This window comes from Lepidochelys olivacea (genome assembly GCF_965140295.1).
Source record: "Lepidochelys olivacea isolate rLepOli2 genome assembly, chromosome: 22".
NCBI classification, from domain to species: Eukaryota; Metazoa; Chordata; order Testudines; family Cheloniidae; genus Lepidochelys; species Lepidochelys olivacea.
The window spans coordinates 11,804,649-11,820,778 of NC_140432.1; the positions used below are offsets into that span (position 1 = coordinate 11,804,649).

At 50.5% G+C, this 16,130-nt stretch overlaps 1 protein-coding gene across 1 annotated transcript in view; it reads right to left on the bottom strand.

Annotated features, from left to right (window-relative positions):
- IGSF9B (immunoglobulin superfamily member 9B) overlaps positions 1 to 16,130 on the bottom strand; it is a 96,245-nt gene that overhangs the window by 51,086 nt on the left and 29,029 nt on the right. Inside the window, exons 3-5 of the mRNA XM_084611990.1 lie at positions 15,460 to 15,606; positions 6,628 to 6,779; positions 3,099 to 3,216 (exon numbers count right to left, since the gene is read on the bottom strand). Coding sequence (XP_084468116.1) covers positions 3,099 to 3,216; positions 6,628 to 6,779; positions 15,460 to 15,606 — 417 coding nt within the window. The remainder of the gene's footprint in view (positions 1 to 3,098; positions 3,217 to 6,627; positions 6,780 to 15,459; positions 15,607 to 16,130) is intronic.

The window sequence follows — 16,130 nt, forward strand, 5'->3', positions numbered from 1 at the left end:
GATACACAAACTTGTCCCTGTCTATGGCAGCTAACATTTCCTAACAGGAGGCATTTGCCCAGCGTAGACATGGCCCATGGGTAAAACAACAGGAGGGCAGGAGCAACCTGCCAGGAATGCTATGTGGATTAAGAAGAAAGAAGCAAAGGAGGACTTGTGGCACCTTGGAGACTAACCAATTTACTTGAGCATAAGCTTTCGTGAGCTACAGCTCACTTCATCGGATGCATCCGATGAAGTGAGCTGTAGCTCACGAAAGCTTATGCTCAAGTAAATTGGTTAGTCTCCAAGGTGCCACAAGTCCTCCTTTTCTTTTTGCGAATACAGACTAACAGGGCTGTTACTCTGAAACCTATGCGGATTAGTTAGTTAATGTCTGCAAAGTGCTTTGAGGATGGGAAAGAGCGTAAAAGTGCAGAGCACTATTAAGTGCTTCAATAGGTGTGAAATGCTAAGCTCCCTTATCTTGCGGCAGAAATTGACCAAGTAAAAGATTTATAGAGGGAGAGGAAGCAGGGCTGCAAGGAAGACGAGACCCAGCAAGCGTCATCTTTATTCTGAACAGCATTTTCTGGTGTTTTGCAAGTCTTCCCACACTTCTTAAAAAATCATCAGAGCCTCTCTGTTAATCGGAACAGCCGCTTAATCCAAGATACAGGCCATTCCCTGGGGTGCCCCAATTAAGCGGATTTTGCTTTAGTATACATGGGATGCAGAACCATTAGGTGCTAACACAGCAGATGTATGTCCTGAATTCTCACACATGCGTACAGTCTGAAAGGGGCTCTGGGCTCCTCTGGGGTGACAGCCCGACCCTGTTTATTAATAAAAAGGGGTGTAGACCCATCAGAGAAGGGATGACTGTGGAGTCCCACAATGCCACATCCCCACAGACAGGGATTCGCAGACTGAAACGGGGGGCTCGCAAACATTTTCATCTTGTGGATCACAGCTTAAGGGAGATTGTCTAGTGGATGTCTGAGCCATGCCTCTATGTGGGAGTGGCTCATCTCGCTCCCTGGCGATCACGTGGCATCCCTGTGGCAATTGCTTCTGGAAACCAAATATTTACGTATCTTTAGCTTCTTCTAATGCAATTTTAACAGCTGCGAATGAGAAGCCAGCACCACGTGACCAGCTGGCTCATCACAGACCCCCAGCAAATGCTCCATAGACCACACTATCAGCAGAGCTAATCCAGACAGCAGCATGAATCCACTGTCACGCTTGGAAGCCTGACTGACCTAACATAAGGCTCTGCATGTTACACAAAGGTTTAAAGGGAGAGTGGTGGGCACTGCTTGCTCCCCCATAAACTATGGGGTTTTAGATGCTTTATGGTACAATTAGAGCTATTTCACATTCCCCATCAAAAAAAATAACTCCCCCCTTTAAATAAAGCCAAATCACAGATGAAGAGCTGCAGGTGTGTCATGCAATGTCTGGACAAGTTGCCACCAAAACGAATATTTGTGGGAGAGTCCTGACTTGGACACCATCAAACCTGGTAGAATCAGTTTTGGATCATGCTGACTACGCTTCTTAGGACATTTCTTTCCTCATCTCCTCCTCCACCACATTACATTTCTCAGCCATAGGCCTGAAAGCAGTTTAGAAAATCAGGCAAGTATCGTTATCCCCATTTCTAAGCAGGGAAACTGAGGCACAGGGAGGGGGTGATCACACAGGGTGTCAGTGAAAGAACCAGAAGCACAGTCTCCTGGTGCTCAGCCTGGCACCTTATCCACTTCAACACACCACCTCCCAAAAGGGTTTGGGGCAGATGCAGTATCGTGCTCTGCCACAGAACCGCCCTCTCTAAGCACATCATAGTTCAGAGGACGTCTGCTGAGCAAAGGGAGGGAAGACATGGGTATATGCAACCTCAGACAATCAGCATGAGACATGTCTCTCGAGGCCCAGGACAGGTCCTGCTGCCGCTATTCTCCTGTGTATATTGTAGGATGGTGCGACAGCCCTCAGGTCGCATTCCTTGCTTTGGTCAGTCGAGCTGGCAGCCTGTAATGTTATTTAAACATCTGGGGTTTGGGCTTAATTTCCTCGTTTATTTATTGATGGCATTTTTAATGGACAGTTGGGAGGAGGCCACGTCTCTCTTGCAAGAGGCTGCATGGGTCGGACAACGGGCCAAGTCAGTCCCTACACCAGAGCTGCATACTCCCCTCACAGCCCTTGAGCGGAAGATGCTACATACACTACTCCCTGAGTACACCAGGCTGGATGACACATGCCTTGTTTTATACAGGCCGAGACAACAGAGAAGGGGCTATCATTTATCAGGTGTATGTACCACACCTAGTGCAACGAGGCCCAAGCTGTCTGAGGAATACAAGTGCTTAATAATATAGTGGATTGCATAGGATGATGGATGATCAATAATAATACCACCTAAGCTCTTATATAGCTCTTTTCCCCAGTAGAGCTCAAAACATTTGGCATTTCCATGGAGTTTTAAGCTTCGGATCTCTAAGCGCTTTACCAACATTAAGCTTCACAACCCCAGTGAGGTAAAAACTCCCCGTTTCATAGATAGCGAAGCTGAGAGAGAGCACGACTCGCACTTGTGAGTGAGTCAGCAACAGAACCTGGACTAAAACCCAGAAGTCCTGACTCCCAATCCCCTGCTCTAACCACTAGCTCATGCTGCTGTACATTGGATCACGTGGAATACCCCTAAAAGACTGATGCAAAGCCAAGAACAAAGCCCTGCTTTCCTGCTGGCTGCTATAGTCCTCTTCAGCCTCGAGGGGGGAAGAAAAAAAAAAAAAAAAAAAGGTCGCGTGCTGCCACCAGAATCTCTCTCTGTATCAGCAATAAGCAGCTGAACGTGATCATTTCCCCCCACCGCATATACGAGCAATGCTGATGGATGGGCTTTCCCTGGCAGCATATGACTGGCTGGTTTAAACTCCCATTATTCCTGCAGCCAGTCAGTAACCGACAAGGCTCTCCAGTGCCAATTCTAAGGGCTCTCCATTCTCTCCCCAGCTGTCTGGAGATGCCCTCATTGCAAAGCTAAGCATGGTTGTAGCACGGTGCTGGGAATCCCACAAGGAGCTTCCCATGAGAGGAATTACCTTGTACGAGCAGGCGAGTGGTGTGCACAGCCTCCCCTTGGATGCTGTAAGCCCGGCAGGTGTACGCGCCTCTGTCTTCCCGACTGACAGACACGACAGTCAAACTCCCATCGCTCACCTGGACCAAGAACAAGGGAGACACGTCAGCACACATGAGCACTCATGCTAAAGCCCACTCACAGCATCCACCTCATACCCCCATCCTAGAGCCTCACAACGGTGCGCTAATCCACATGTTCACCCACGCCCCTGCACACACTCACTGTTGGCTGTTCAGAATTCTCTCTTTTGAATTTCCCTGCCTTCAGCAATGCACAGGTGAGGAGAGGTTGCAGGAGGCCAGAACTGAGTAAGGTCTGGGCTAAGGTCCATTGATAGATCAGTATGGAGGGACCAAAGCTATCTGCATGGCAGGCTCCCCTCTCCCTAGGCCATTAGAAGAGCTGATCTCACCATTGCCTTGCACATGTTCAGAGCAGGTTTTCTGACCCCATGGCACTGAGTCCTTCCCATCTGCCAAGCCAACGTCATGCTGTCGCAGCGATGAGTTAGAGGCCTGCGCTGAAGTGGTGCCCCTGGCTGAGGACATCGTCAGCTCGAACGCTTCCATCGGCCTTTCCATCCGGATACCCGGAAAGCACTTCACAAAGGGGGCCTACTCATTACCCCTGTGGCACTGCTAGGGAAACTGAGGCCCAGTGACTTACTCAAGGTCACACAGTGATGCAGACCGAACTGGGAACACAGCCTGACTCCCAGCCCCCTTCCCTAACCAGGGGGCCATACTGTCTCCCAGGAAGGCTGGCCTCTCACTCATTCCCAGAAGTGATCTCCTTAAGGCAAGGCTTAAGGATTGGCAGGATTGCATTGGCAGGGCGGAACTGAGGAAAAGCCTGCCTAGTCCTGCCCCCATGGATTAACAGGACATCTGTCTCCAGGGCCATCAACGAGGTACCTTTCACTAGTCCTTAAGGGGCCAAGCTCTCCGCAGGTGTAACTCCACTGACTCCATTGCAGAGAATTTGGACCAACAAGTCCATTACTTTAGCTTACAGCAACTCGAGTCCCTGTGTAGAAGAGTCACAGACTCCTTCCCTGGCAGGGCTGAGACAAAAGACCGAGACATCGTCATTCGCGGCTGCTGCTTGGCGCTCACCACCACCAACTACGTTCTCCCCGGTTTATGCAGCAGCTTCTTTCCCTGCATTTCTTCCTCCTCCTCCTCACCTCCCTGTCAGAAGTGGGGGCTGCTCAACCCCTGCAGCGACCCACGTCCATTACCACTGGCAGGTGAGAGATTGCCTAGCGAGGAACTGCCTGCACTCAGCAGGGGAGGAGATGTGTAATGGTCATCCCCTACCATCCCCATTTCACCTTCCCCCCTCCCTTCTTCCTCTAGACAGGCAGATTAGCAGAAACCTGTCCCACAGGGGCTGTGCTGCAACTGACAGTGTTGTACAGAGCCATTATCAAACCTGCTCAATTTCCCCATCATCTGCTTAGCATGGCTGGGCTCCTGCCTCTGATGGCAGCAAGGGCTGGAGGGGGGGGGGAAGGGCACAGCTCCTCACTCCAGGTACTGGGCAAGCAGCAGATGAAGGATATAGCTTCTGCTATGCAGAAGGATGGGTGGGAAGCAACCCCAAGGGATCACACCCCCTGCCGCACAGCAAGAGCCTCACCCCACTGCCATCTGCCCCTCCACCCCCCCAACACTCACTCTGCCTCATCCTTCTATTTCAATTAGTAACAAATTATTCCTAATGACTCTCATTAGTGCCTGCGCTGATTCCAATGCTTGATTTGCCAATTACAGCTGTATGGAATCCCTGGCTGAGCTGAGGATCAGAGGCTTCCAAGGACACCCAGAGGATCTCTTAGGGGCTGGGACTGACACTGTTGACCCTGTTCAGTCAGGGGAACCCCAGTGCAGCAATCCTCAAGTGAATGCACCCGCCAGCACTCCCCTCCCCACAACACCCCCCCCCCCACACACACACACCCATCCCTCCCTAATGGAACCATTTCCAGCACTGGCAATGAGAGTAAGAAAACTCATGCAGAGTCCACAGACTATATGAGCCAGATCTGCTCCCTCTGAACCCAATGGGCTTGGCCCGTGCCTCTCTCCGTGACCGTAACACAGCAACAGTGTCCAGGGCTGGGACAGGCCGAGCAACGCCTCACAGCCTGGGTTTCAGGCAGGGGTTGTGGTGTCCACAGCTGCAGTTCAGGACAGCTTGGGGCAGGTTCGGATGGGACCTGCAGCTCCTGCCAGCAAGGCCTGTGCATCCCTACATGTAGGTAGGGACCACTCCAAGCCCAGGAAGGACAAGTCACCAAGCAGGACCAATGGGTACAGAGAGGGGACGGGATGAAGCAATGTAGTCAAGGCCACAGGGCAGGAATAGTGCCCCCAGCATGGGGCAGATGAGCAGGGGGAGGCAAGCTGAGGACTCATTGACTGTTACTCTACGTTTCCAAACACTCTGGATTTCAAACCCACATTTTACAGAGAACTGGAAGACAAAAAGGGGCGGGGAGGAGACTGAACAGATGGACATGTGGAGATGCACAAATAGATGGCTAGATCAAGCATTTGCCTGGTCCCAGCCAGCTCCTCCAGTCCAGATAAAGTAAGGGTGAAGGGCTTGGCTCCCCTCCCTCCCATACCAGGCTGTAATTCCAGGGAGTTACTCCTGATTCACACCAGAGGAAAGCAAGTGAAGAATCAGGAGTTTCTAGTGACTGAGGGCTTTCAAAGCCGCTTCTCAGAACCTCCTGTGATCCCATCCTGGGGGAAGGAAACCCGAGCAGCTCCCACAGGCTGCATTCAGGAAGGCACCTCATCAGCAGAGAAAACCTTCTTCTCCGAGAGGCACAGGAAGCTTTCTGGGGGCCTGGTACCTTCGCATGGGTTAAGTGCAGCCGGAAGGAAGATGGAATAGAACAGAGATAGGGGAGGAGGGTAGGAAAAGAAGATTGGAAAAGCAGTTGCCAGTAGGGCAACCAGGCATAGTGGGCTCCAGGCACAACCGCTGCTCCCCAACCTTCATGGCCGTGGCAGGCCAGAGGGCGGATGATCACAGCAAGGGGGCAATCTTGCTTGTTGATGCTCCCTGCAGTTCAGAAACAGGAGAAACTGAATCTCTAAAGGCAGCCAGGAAACAGGCTGAGGAGGGAGGGGGAGTGCTGAGGCAGCAGGAATAGTTCCAGAGAGACCAGCTGCTTCAACGACATCCATACCCTTCCTTAAGAAACCTTGATTGTGCCACCTTTTGTGGTCTTCTGTACACCTAGAGCCCAATCCGACCTTGAGAGCACCTCTCCTGAGAGCAGGGGCAGCTGCTCCCTCGACCCCAGGGGCTATTGTTTGATACTAGCCAGAAATCTGAGTGTGTGTGTGAAGGAGCTTCCTCTGCATCAAGACTGAGACCCTGCAACTCACTACAGTGGTGACACGCCAGACTTGCCCGCCACAGGGGTCAGGGTTAAGCATTTACAGCAGCTGACCAGGCTAAACACTTACCTGGTATTTCCCACTGGCACCTAAGAGGTCCCCTTCTCTCAGCCAGGTGACAATTGGTTTGGGGTTCCCGAAAGCCATGCAGGTCAGGGTGATACTGCTGCCCTCCTTTGCTTCTACATACTGGGGGGGCGTTTCCGTGAAGGTGGGGGGAGCTGCAGGGGAGACACGGAGAGTCAATGCTACATTCAGCAGAAAAAAAACCATCAATCCATCCTGGCTGCGTGCTACACGCAGGGCCGCAGGGGACATTCTACCTGCATGCACCCTTCCTGCAGCGGCCAACAGCCATGTACCTACCAAACACTTGGAACGAGTCATTCGACTGAAGCGGAAGAGAACAGTCAGCGATACAGTTGCGTGCGCCGTCTTTAGTCATTTACCCCAGGTGAAGTAAATTCAGAACAAAAGCCAAAAGCCAACCGTGAGTCGCCTGACCTCATTAAACAACAGCCACCCTTAGCAGGTCCCTAGCTCCCTCCATCACAGGAGATCAGCACAAGTCGCAAACAGCAAGGCCAACACTTAATTTTAAAAATGGCCACCAATTTCAGGGGCCTCTATTTTTAGTTAGGGCTGGTGTTCGAAGGTGCTGAAGACCTGCAGCTCCCTCCTGCTGGATGGACGGGGGGTGGGGGTGGGGGGAGGGAGGGAGGGAGAACAACCCTTCTGGGCATCACCCCAGGGGTGGGACACTGAACACCCAGAAACTGAGGACACCCTTGAAAGCGCTGGCCTAACCGATTAACCCTCACAACCCCTCCTGTGAAGTAGACAACTGAGGCACAGCGAGGTAACGCGACCAGCTCCAGGTCCCACAGCCGTGGCTATTGCCAGAGCCCCAGCTCCCTCCTCCCACTCCAGGCGCTTCCCCATTTACAGTTCCAAGTTCCTTTCCCCCGCAATTATGCTTTAACTTGTTATTGTCACAACACATGAAAACACTGCACTGCAGAGAGAGAGTCTCCTTCCGATTCAAGAGGCTGGCAGAATTACAGCACACCCCTAATTATCAGGCACAGTTAAATTCCACTTTCTAGGGAGACATGTTGGCAATTTAATCTATGCTGAAAAGAAGTATATGTGGTTTCCCCCAAATGATTATTTTTTCCTAAGAAAACTAAGTGAGCTAATGAGCTCCAGAAGCACTAAAGCCCTCCCTCTAAAAGCAATTCTGCTTATACTGTACAGCTGGGCCTAGAGGATTAAGATGATAATTTCAGTTATTAAACCCTGCATGCTCAGCACTGTATAAAATACAGAGTAACACACGTTCTGTGGGACAGGGTGCATGCAGCCAACATAAGGGCATGGGGCACTCAGACGGGCTATCTTTGAGGAAAGCTTGAGGGAATAATGGCCAAAGGATCTCTCGGAAACAGACGGCAAAGGAGAGGAATGGGTCCCCTTCCAGGGCTCACCACACTTCACCCCTGAATGGGGAGGGAGAAGGTGCCATGGGAACTAGCCATACCAGGGGAAAAGAAGAATTAGCCCGTGCCATGAGAAAGGGGCAGGTATTCCTGGCAACCAGCCTCCACTCCATGCCGGGCCACCATCGGCACCTGTCACGAGGAAGAGGAAGCAGCTGCTGTGCTGACCCTGTGGCAGGTGCTTTGGGAAGGTACCGTCTATGAGCTACTCGCAGCTGAGGCGAAGTACGGGCCCCACTCAGGTGCATCCCCCGCCTGTCCCAGCACATATGGGTACACACAAAAGCCTTCAGGGAAGCACATACCACCTGCCCTGCCCCACACAGGTCTCCACAGGCAGGTACACCAGCATCCAAAGACATACTCCCGCCCCAATACATACCACCTGTGTTCCACTCCCCGACCTAGCCCTCCAGGGGGGCATGGGGGCAGGGAGGGGAAGAGTCTCTAAAGCATGGGGGTGCAGAAAGTAAACCCCCTTCCCTCCGCCAAGGCTACAACCACAACCACTGCAGGGCCCCCTACACACAGGGGAAAGGGCACCAGGCTCCACTACCCTACCATTGACACACACACTTTTCAACCTCTGCTCCTCATGGGCCCTTCCAAAGACTCCCCCGATTATTAAGTATTGCGGGCAGGGGAGGGAGGAGACTGTTGTTTTAATTAAAGCTCCATCCTGTTTGGATCATCTGCTTCCCGGTGACTCACTCTGACTTGCTTGAATTAATAACAGAGTCAATCTCAAACCAGCTAGGATCCTGGGTTGCTCCCTAATTTGGCCCAGGACACATCCCTGCCTATCTCCAAAACTCACCCCGCGTCCTGACCCGACCCAAGCAGTCGACCTGCAGATGTGCAGAGGGAGGAGAGCTGCTCCACAAGACACAGGGGTGGGAAGGGAGGAATAACTCGAAGGAAAATGTAAGCTTAAGTATCATCGGATCTTCCTGATTTATCGGGCTGTGGAACAAACTCCTCAAGGGAAGCAGATTGGACAAAGCACTAGAGAATAGATTGGTGGGAGCGATCCTGCATCAGCCCGGGACAGGATAATCTCATCTATGCAGCGTGCCAGTGACTAGCCGAGATCCAAAGGGACCTCCCATCCCTCCTGACGAAAGGGGGGGAACCATTCTCGATGCTCAGTCGTGGGCACTTACACACACACAGGGCACGTAACCCTGTTCTGGAGGGAGGCATTACTCTTTGCCAAGGTACAATTAAATTAGACTGGGGGCTTAAGAGAGACAGGAAAACTCCAGCCATAGTCTGAACATTCTGGGTTGAGCAAAAGGACCTTACATCCGTGCTCTTGGATCTGCACTCAGCCAAGCTAATGCCTTATCTCATTAGTTCTTGAATACGACAAGACAGAATCCCAACCCCCTGGGGCAAGAGAGCCAGCCCACAAGTTAGTTTACTTTTTGCATTTCATTAAATTCAGCCAATTAAACTAGACTGATCGGTTTCACTTCCTGGTTCTCCGACCACAATGCTGCAGTGCACCAGCCACAATGCTGCAGCGTTTAAGCTGTGAACAATGTAGGGATGTGTTCAATGAAACAAATTCTCTTCTCACTGAAAGGTAGGAAAACATGCGTGCAGTTATTTAAAACCCCACAAACTTCAGACTGGGATCTCCACAAAGCTGCCAACATCCCTGTAATCAGATTGCCACTTCCTACCGGCAACTCTCAAGTTCCAATACACCGGGAATGGAAGAGAATAAAGGCAATTAGGTAAAAATATTAGCTTTCAAATGAATGGACACAAATGATGATGTGATTAAGGTGCAGCAGAGGGAGTCCAGGCCCAAGGGATCTATTCCTGATTCTGCCATTGATTTACTTGTATGATCCTGGACAAGTCACACTGCCCAGAATTTTCTAAGAGTGACGTCTGACTTTGGCTGTCTCCATTTTTAGGGAATACCTGAGCACCCACAGTTCTCATTGACTTCAGCTGCAGCGGTCTCACCCTGGCTCCGAAAAATCAAGTGCAAGTCCTAGTCTTCTCAAGTTGTGCACCCAAAACTTGAGCCGTCAGAAAATCCGAGACCATGTTGGGAAATGCTAACTTTAACTTCTCCTTGCCTCAGTCTCCTGGTCTGTAAAATGGAAAGAAGAATGGTGCCCTTTTCCCCAGGGATCTTGAGAAGCTTAATTAATTACAGCCAAATGCAACCCTCTATTATGCCCATGCAGCCCCATGGACTTCTTTAAGGCATTTGGATGAAAGGTGTTATCTAAGTGCAAAGGGCTTATTAACAAACTAGGGCAAGTTGCACTCTCTCTTACAACTCTCCTCATGCTTTCTCCCTATGTCTAACTTGGGAGACAAGAGCTAGTTAAAGAGGCCACTGACTTTCCTGTGCGTCTTTTAGTTGATTGAAGCTACTGCTTTGCCTTTCTCCAGAACCGTCCATTCTAAGGTCTGAAAGCTCTTTACAACCTACCAAGAAATTCAGCCTCACCTTGGGAGGTAAGGAAATATTATTAGCCCCATTTTACAGCTGGGGAGGTTGAGTCATTTGCGCAGTGTTATGGGGCAAGTCAGTTGCAGAGATGAGAACAGAATCCAGCAGTCCTGACTCCCAGTCCTTTGCGCTAATCATTAAGTCATGATGTCCTGCTTTCACATAGACAGAAACAATCCCAATGTTACTTATTCTAAGCTAACAACATATCCTAATGTGACAAATTACTAGTTACTACGTTATTTAGCACTAATAAAAAAAGAAAGGTCATTTCAGAAAATCTGAGTTTCAAAAAAAGAAAGATTTGATTTTCCAATTAATTTACAAAAAAATTTGATTCTTTTCCCAAATTTATTTCAAAATGTAATTTATCTTAAAAGCTCCACATAATTACAAATACAAGTTTGTCCCTTTTGTAAGTAATGTTCTTACTCAAAATAGGTCTGGACTTAGTTTTCCTTCAAGTGATGAAGGCATAATTGAGGCACAGTGTCCATCAAAAAGTTCAGAAGATCGGCCATACTGGGTCAGACCAATGGTCCATCTCGCCCAGCATCCTAGTGGCCAGTGCCAGGTGCTTCAGAGGGAATCAAAACAACAATCATTGAGTGATCCACTCCGTGTCGTCCACTCCCAGCGTCTGGCAGTCAGCAGCTAGGGACACCCAGGGCACGAGGTTGCATCCCTGACATCTTGGTATTAGCCATTGATGAACTTATCGAATTTTTTGGAATCCCGTCTTAGTTTTGGCCTTCACAATATGCCCTGCCAACAAGTGCCACAAGTTGACTGTGCGTTGTCTGAAATTAAAGAGAAGTTATACTACACTTATTGCAGCAAGTTGCTGAATACATCTGCTCTCCTTCCCTTGGGTCTTTGTCTAGAAAAGTTTACTTCCATTGGGGAAAAAAAAAAAAACACAACGATGACAGGCTATTCCAGCCCTGGGCTCCCCTCCATGTAGCTTGGCCAATGCACCTCAAGCATTGGCTACAGTAGTCCCCGGCTAGAAGCTATTTATTCTTCCTGAATCGCAGTGAGTAAAGAGAAGGGTTCCACTGGGCCTTGCTCAGGGGCCCTTCGGCTGGAATAGAGCACATTTCTTCCCATTCAAGGAAGCGCACACCCAGATATTGAATGGGAAGAACTCACTTGCCATAGGTGTTCACACCTGGGACTTTTAACCAAAGCCAAGAACTTTGCAAGACACAGGCAAGCATTTTTCCCTACCCATTGCTGCTGGAGATGCCAGCTTCTAGATGAAATGTAGAACTGAAATCCCCACCACATGTGTCCCTTTCAGATCCTTGGGGACGTTGTGTGTGACGGGAGGGGTTAACGCCAGTCCTTGCTACCTAATAGTACCTTGGCAACCTGCAGTTTCCACTGATCTGAGGCATCTATTTCCTGCCCTTCATATAGTTGCACAGTGCCACTGTGCACTCTTAAACTGCTGCCCTGCTCCACTCCAGAGGAAGGAAAAGCAATCCTCACACAGCCGCTGGCCAGCTCACAAAAGGTGTTGCAAAGCTTAACTAGTTAACGTGTATAAAGCATTTGCAAGTCTCCGATGGGAAGCGCTACAGAAGGGCGAAGAGTCACTGAATTGGCAGATGATACGTAAGCTTGTCATTTGCACCTGCTGGTATGCAGCTATCCTGATCGGCAGCATCCCTAGCCATTATCCCTCTCCTATCACCGGATCGGCTCGTTCCTGTAAATCCTGACCTACACAATTCCCTGTTATTTCAGTCCCAGGCCTCCCACACCCGGCTTGGAATAGACCTTGATCCTGTCCCCACTATTCCAGGATGGGGCTCCTCCACGCACAGCTCTGCTAGACCTGACCTGCAGCAGCCTGTGGGCAAAAGCTGCCGGCTTGAGATGGGTTTCATTTATATTTGTTACCTAACGCAACCTGAAATCCACACGCAAAGGGGCACAGCAGCAGTCTGTGCTCGTGCATCAGGCTAGAGTACAGTCTGGTGGAGCCATCTCCACTTGCATCATCAGGAAGCACATTTTGTTCTCAAAAATCCTGCTCACAGCATTACCCGAGTTCAGAGACCACAAAGAGACCGAGATCTTTAAATAGGAACTATAAGAATGAATACATAACAAGCCAGGGCAAAAAAGGGCCAGATTCTGATCCTCTGACACATGCTGAATTTTACTCCTTCCCAAGTAACATGAAAGCCAATGAGACTACTCACAGTGTAAGTGCTATCCAGCATAAGTACAAGGATCAAAATCTGTCACCCCGCATCCTCCCACTTCTCCTTACCTCTTTCCCCAGGCACCCTTCTGGCTCTGATTAAATACAATAATGAATGGAAGCGCATTCCTTATCAAATTCTTTTCTTTTCAGTCAGATTCTCAGGCTCAATGGTTGGCTTATTATTCCAGTTGAAAGCGTGAAGCCCAAGGGAGGACCTATGGAATATGTATCGTGCGCTCAAACTTGTAGGCTGCCAATGCTGTTCTCTGCAAACAAACCAAGCACCCATACGCACCCCAAAGAGAAAGCTTTTCAAACTCTAAATTTAAGTGTAGTCCATTGTCAGGTTCGGAGCAACTTTACAAAAATGGGTCCAGTTAAACAAACAAAAAAATCATCAGTTAAGTTAAATTCAGTTACATGGGTGCAACTCCTGCGCGGACACACTTAACTCTCTTTGCAACAGATCAAAGTAAGCTATGCCAATATCAACCAATGTGAACAGCTTTACGTGCACCCACACACAGGTTGGCACAGGTGCAACTCAACTGATTTTAACACAAGTGGTACCACTTGCATGTTGGCAAGGTCCAAGTGCAATCTCCCAGCAGGCAGTTCCTCTCTCCTTCACCTGGACCGACTCCTGGGGCTCAATCTTGCAATATTCCACGAGCAATATTCCCACAGAACCTGACAGGCATACTGCCGGCGGAGTGCTTGCAGGGTCAGGAGCCAGGCATCCAGGATGGGATTCAGGCTCGTCGAGACATGGCCACCTGCTCATCTGATCAACTTGTTAAAAAGCAGTGACAAAAAAATAACTCGCTAGCAGAACGCAGATGACCAGCTCACTGGTCCCCCAGCTGCTCTGTGAGGACAAAGCAAACCCACCCAAGACACATTTCAGGCAGTTTCAGCCAAGGGAACGCTATAAAGAAAGGTGACAAAGGAAGAGAGGGGAGCTGCCATGTGCCAGTGTTTCTTACCTTCATTGGTTTTCCTCTTGCTCATACAGAGCATATATATGCTACACTCCCGCTCTCCCATCCCACCCACACCCACAGAGCCTCCTGCAATCCCAGTCTGCTCTGCACCTTTCAGGTGTACCAAATGCACAGTGAGCCCTGAACCACATTCCTTAGGCTAATGCGGAATCCTGGGTCCTGCCCCATGGGGTCCTGCTCAGAAGGCTAGACCTGCCCCCAGCTGGGTTATTCCCAGACTTGGCTGATTGGTCCCTGACTGCTCACTATCTAAAATTTCCCTGGATTTACCCTATTCTAGCTGCTGTCTGAGCAGCTGCCTACCTCTGTCCCAGTGCACCTCACCGGCCTTCTACCTCACAATAACCCATGAGAGATGGTCCAGTGAATGGAGCACAAGCCTGGGTTGTTGGAGGCCTGGGTTCAATTCCTGCAGCATCACACACATCCTAGGTAATCATAGTCAAGTCACTTAGTCTCTCTGGGCCTCCATTCCCCAGCTGTCAAGTGGGAGTGTAGTGCTCCCTTACCTCACAGGGGGGTTGTGAAGATATTGAAGACTGGTTCTCAGATACCACAGTGGTGGGGGCTAGGTAAGCACGATAAATAGACAGTACTACGTGTCCATCTCTCTCCCCGTCGCCTCTCATGAGGAGAAGGAGGGCAGCTCTGGGCCCTTCTCCCTCCCAGAGAGATTCCCAGGCATCACACAACGAGCACGGGACACTCTGAAAAGTGCTGCGAAGGAAACCTGGAGGAACAGCCCTGACACAGAAACTAGAGGAGGGGCAGCAAGACAGACTGGTAACAACCTGTATCGAGCAGATCAGAGATGGGCTAGGCCACAACTTGGATGGGAGCCCTCCAAGGAATAGCTACATGGAAGGACACATGGGAAGTGGAACTGCTGACACTAAGTGGGGCTATTCCCTCGTATTGATGCCAGCACTGCTGGCCACATAGAAGTTAGGTCCTGACCGGCTGTGGTCATTAAAGAGCTCTGGTAAATTTGGGGAACTGAAGGGATGTTAGCATGTGTGTCCCAACAGAATTATATCCTATTACCTCAACACCCACTGCAGTTTTGAGGGGGGTATAAAACTGCCTCGCTTCCCAAATAGTTGTATAAGTATTACTGTTAAACAGCTGCCATGTTCCACTCCAGAGGGGGCTGCATTTCATTGCTGCATATAGGGATTCTTTCACTTTATAGCTTTCATCTATTCCACAGGTGTCTTTGTGAGGCTTCAAGCCCTTTGCTGATTGATTAGAGACCCTCCTGGTATTACTCCTCCATCCCTTCTCTCCCACTATCTCCCCTCCTCCCTCTCATCCACTCCTCTCCCCAACCTGAAATCTCCATCTAGGATATCCCCGGATCCCTGGCGCTACCGTATTGGCTGCTGCGAGCACGGTCTGAGAAATGGCAGCAGATGGGGCCTCGAGGCCCGTTCCTGACAGATGGCTGCTTTCCCCGTAACACAGGATGTGGGAAACCAGAGATGATGGAAGGCCCTCGCTGGCAGTTTCAACAGAGATACAAAGGAGAAGGGAGATGCCTGGGTGAAGGGACAGGGCTTCATTACTGGACAGCGCAGACCAGACAAGAGGGCAGCTGAGCTCTGGGACTTGGTCTCTTGGGGTTCTGGTCAGTCACATACTAGCAGCAGGTTTGCCCAGAGACACGCATGCGGAAGGGAAGCCCCCCCACCTCCGACTCACCATTGACCGTGAGGTGCACCCAGCTGCCGTTGTGGAAGGTGTCGTACTGCTGATCCAGCATAAGCACTTTGCACTCGTACCAGCCCTGGTCCTCGGAGCGAATCTGCTCGATGCGCAGGGACGCCTTGTCATGAAGGCTGGCGCGGCCTGGAAGAGACACAGGGTCAGAGGGACTCAGCTCTCAGCAGGGAAAGGGGGCCCTGAAGCCGCAATGCAGCATCAGCCTCACCCCTCAACCCACCACTTGACACCCAGCCTCTCAAATGGCACTTACAGAGGCTGCGGAGAGTCCACCCTGCTCCCAGCCGAGGCTGGCTCTCCGCCACTGGACATTGAGGCTAGGCTTTTTCAAAAGGGGCCACTGATTTCTCTCTTTTTGGGGGCCCAACACTACACAATGCATCGCAGGCCCAGTTTTCCAGGCAGCGCAAGGCCTGCTGACTTCAAAGACAGCTGCGGACGCTCACCTCCCACAGGGGTCTCAGGTTGGGCACCCAAGAACTGAGGCCCCCGGAATTAGAAGCTGCTTTAGAAAGTTCTCACTTGCCCATACAGTCAGCCAGGATATCCCTGCTGACAATCAGCCCCATGCTAAAGAAGATGGAGGCGACGCACACTGCAAATCTGAGATCTATGCCACAGGGACATAGGAAGGGCCAACAGACCATGAG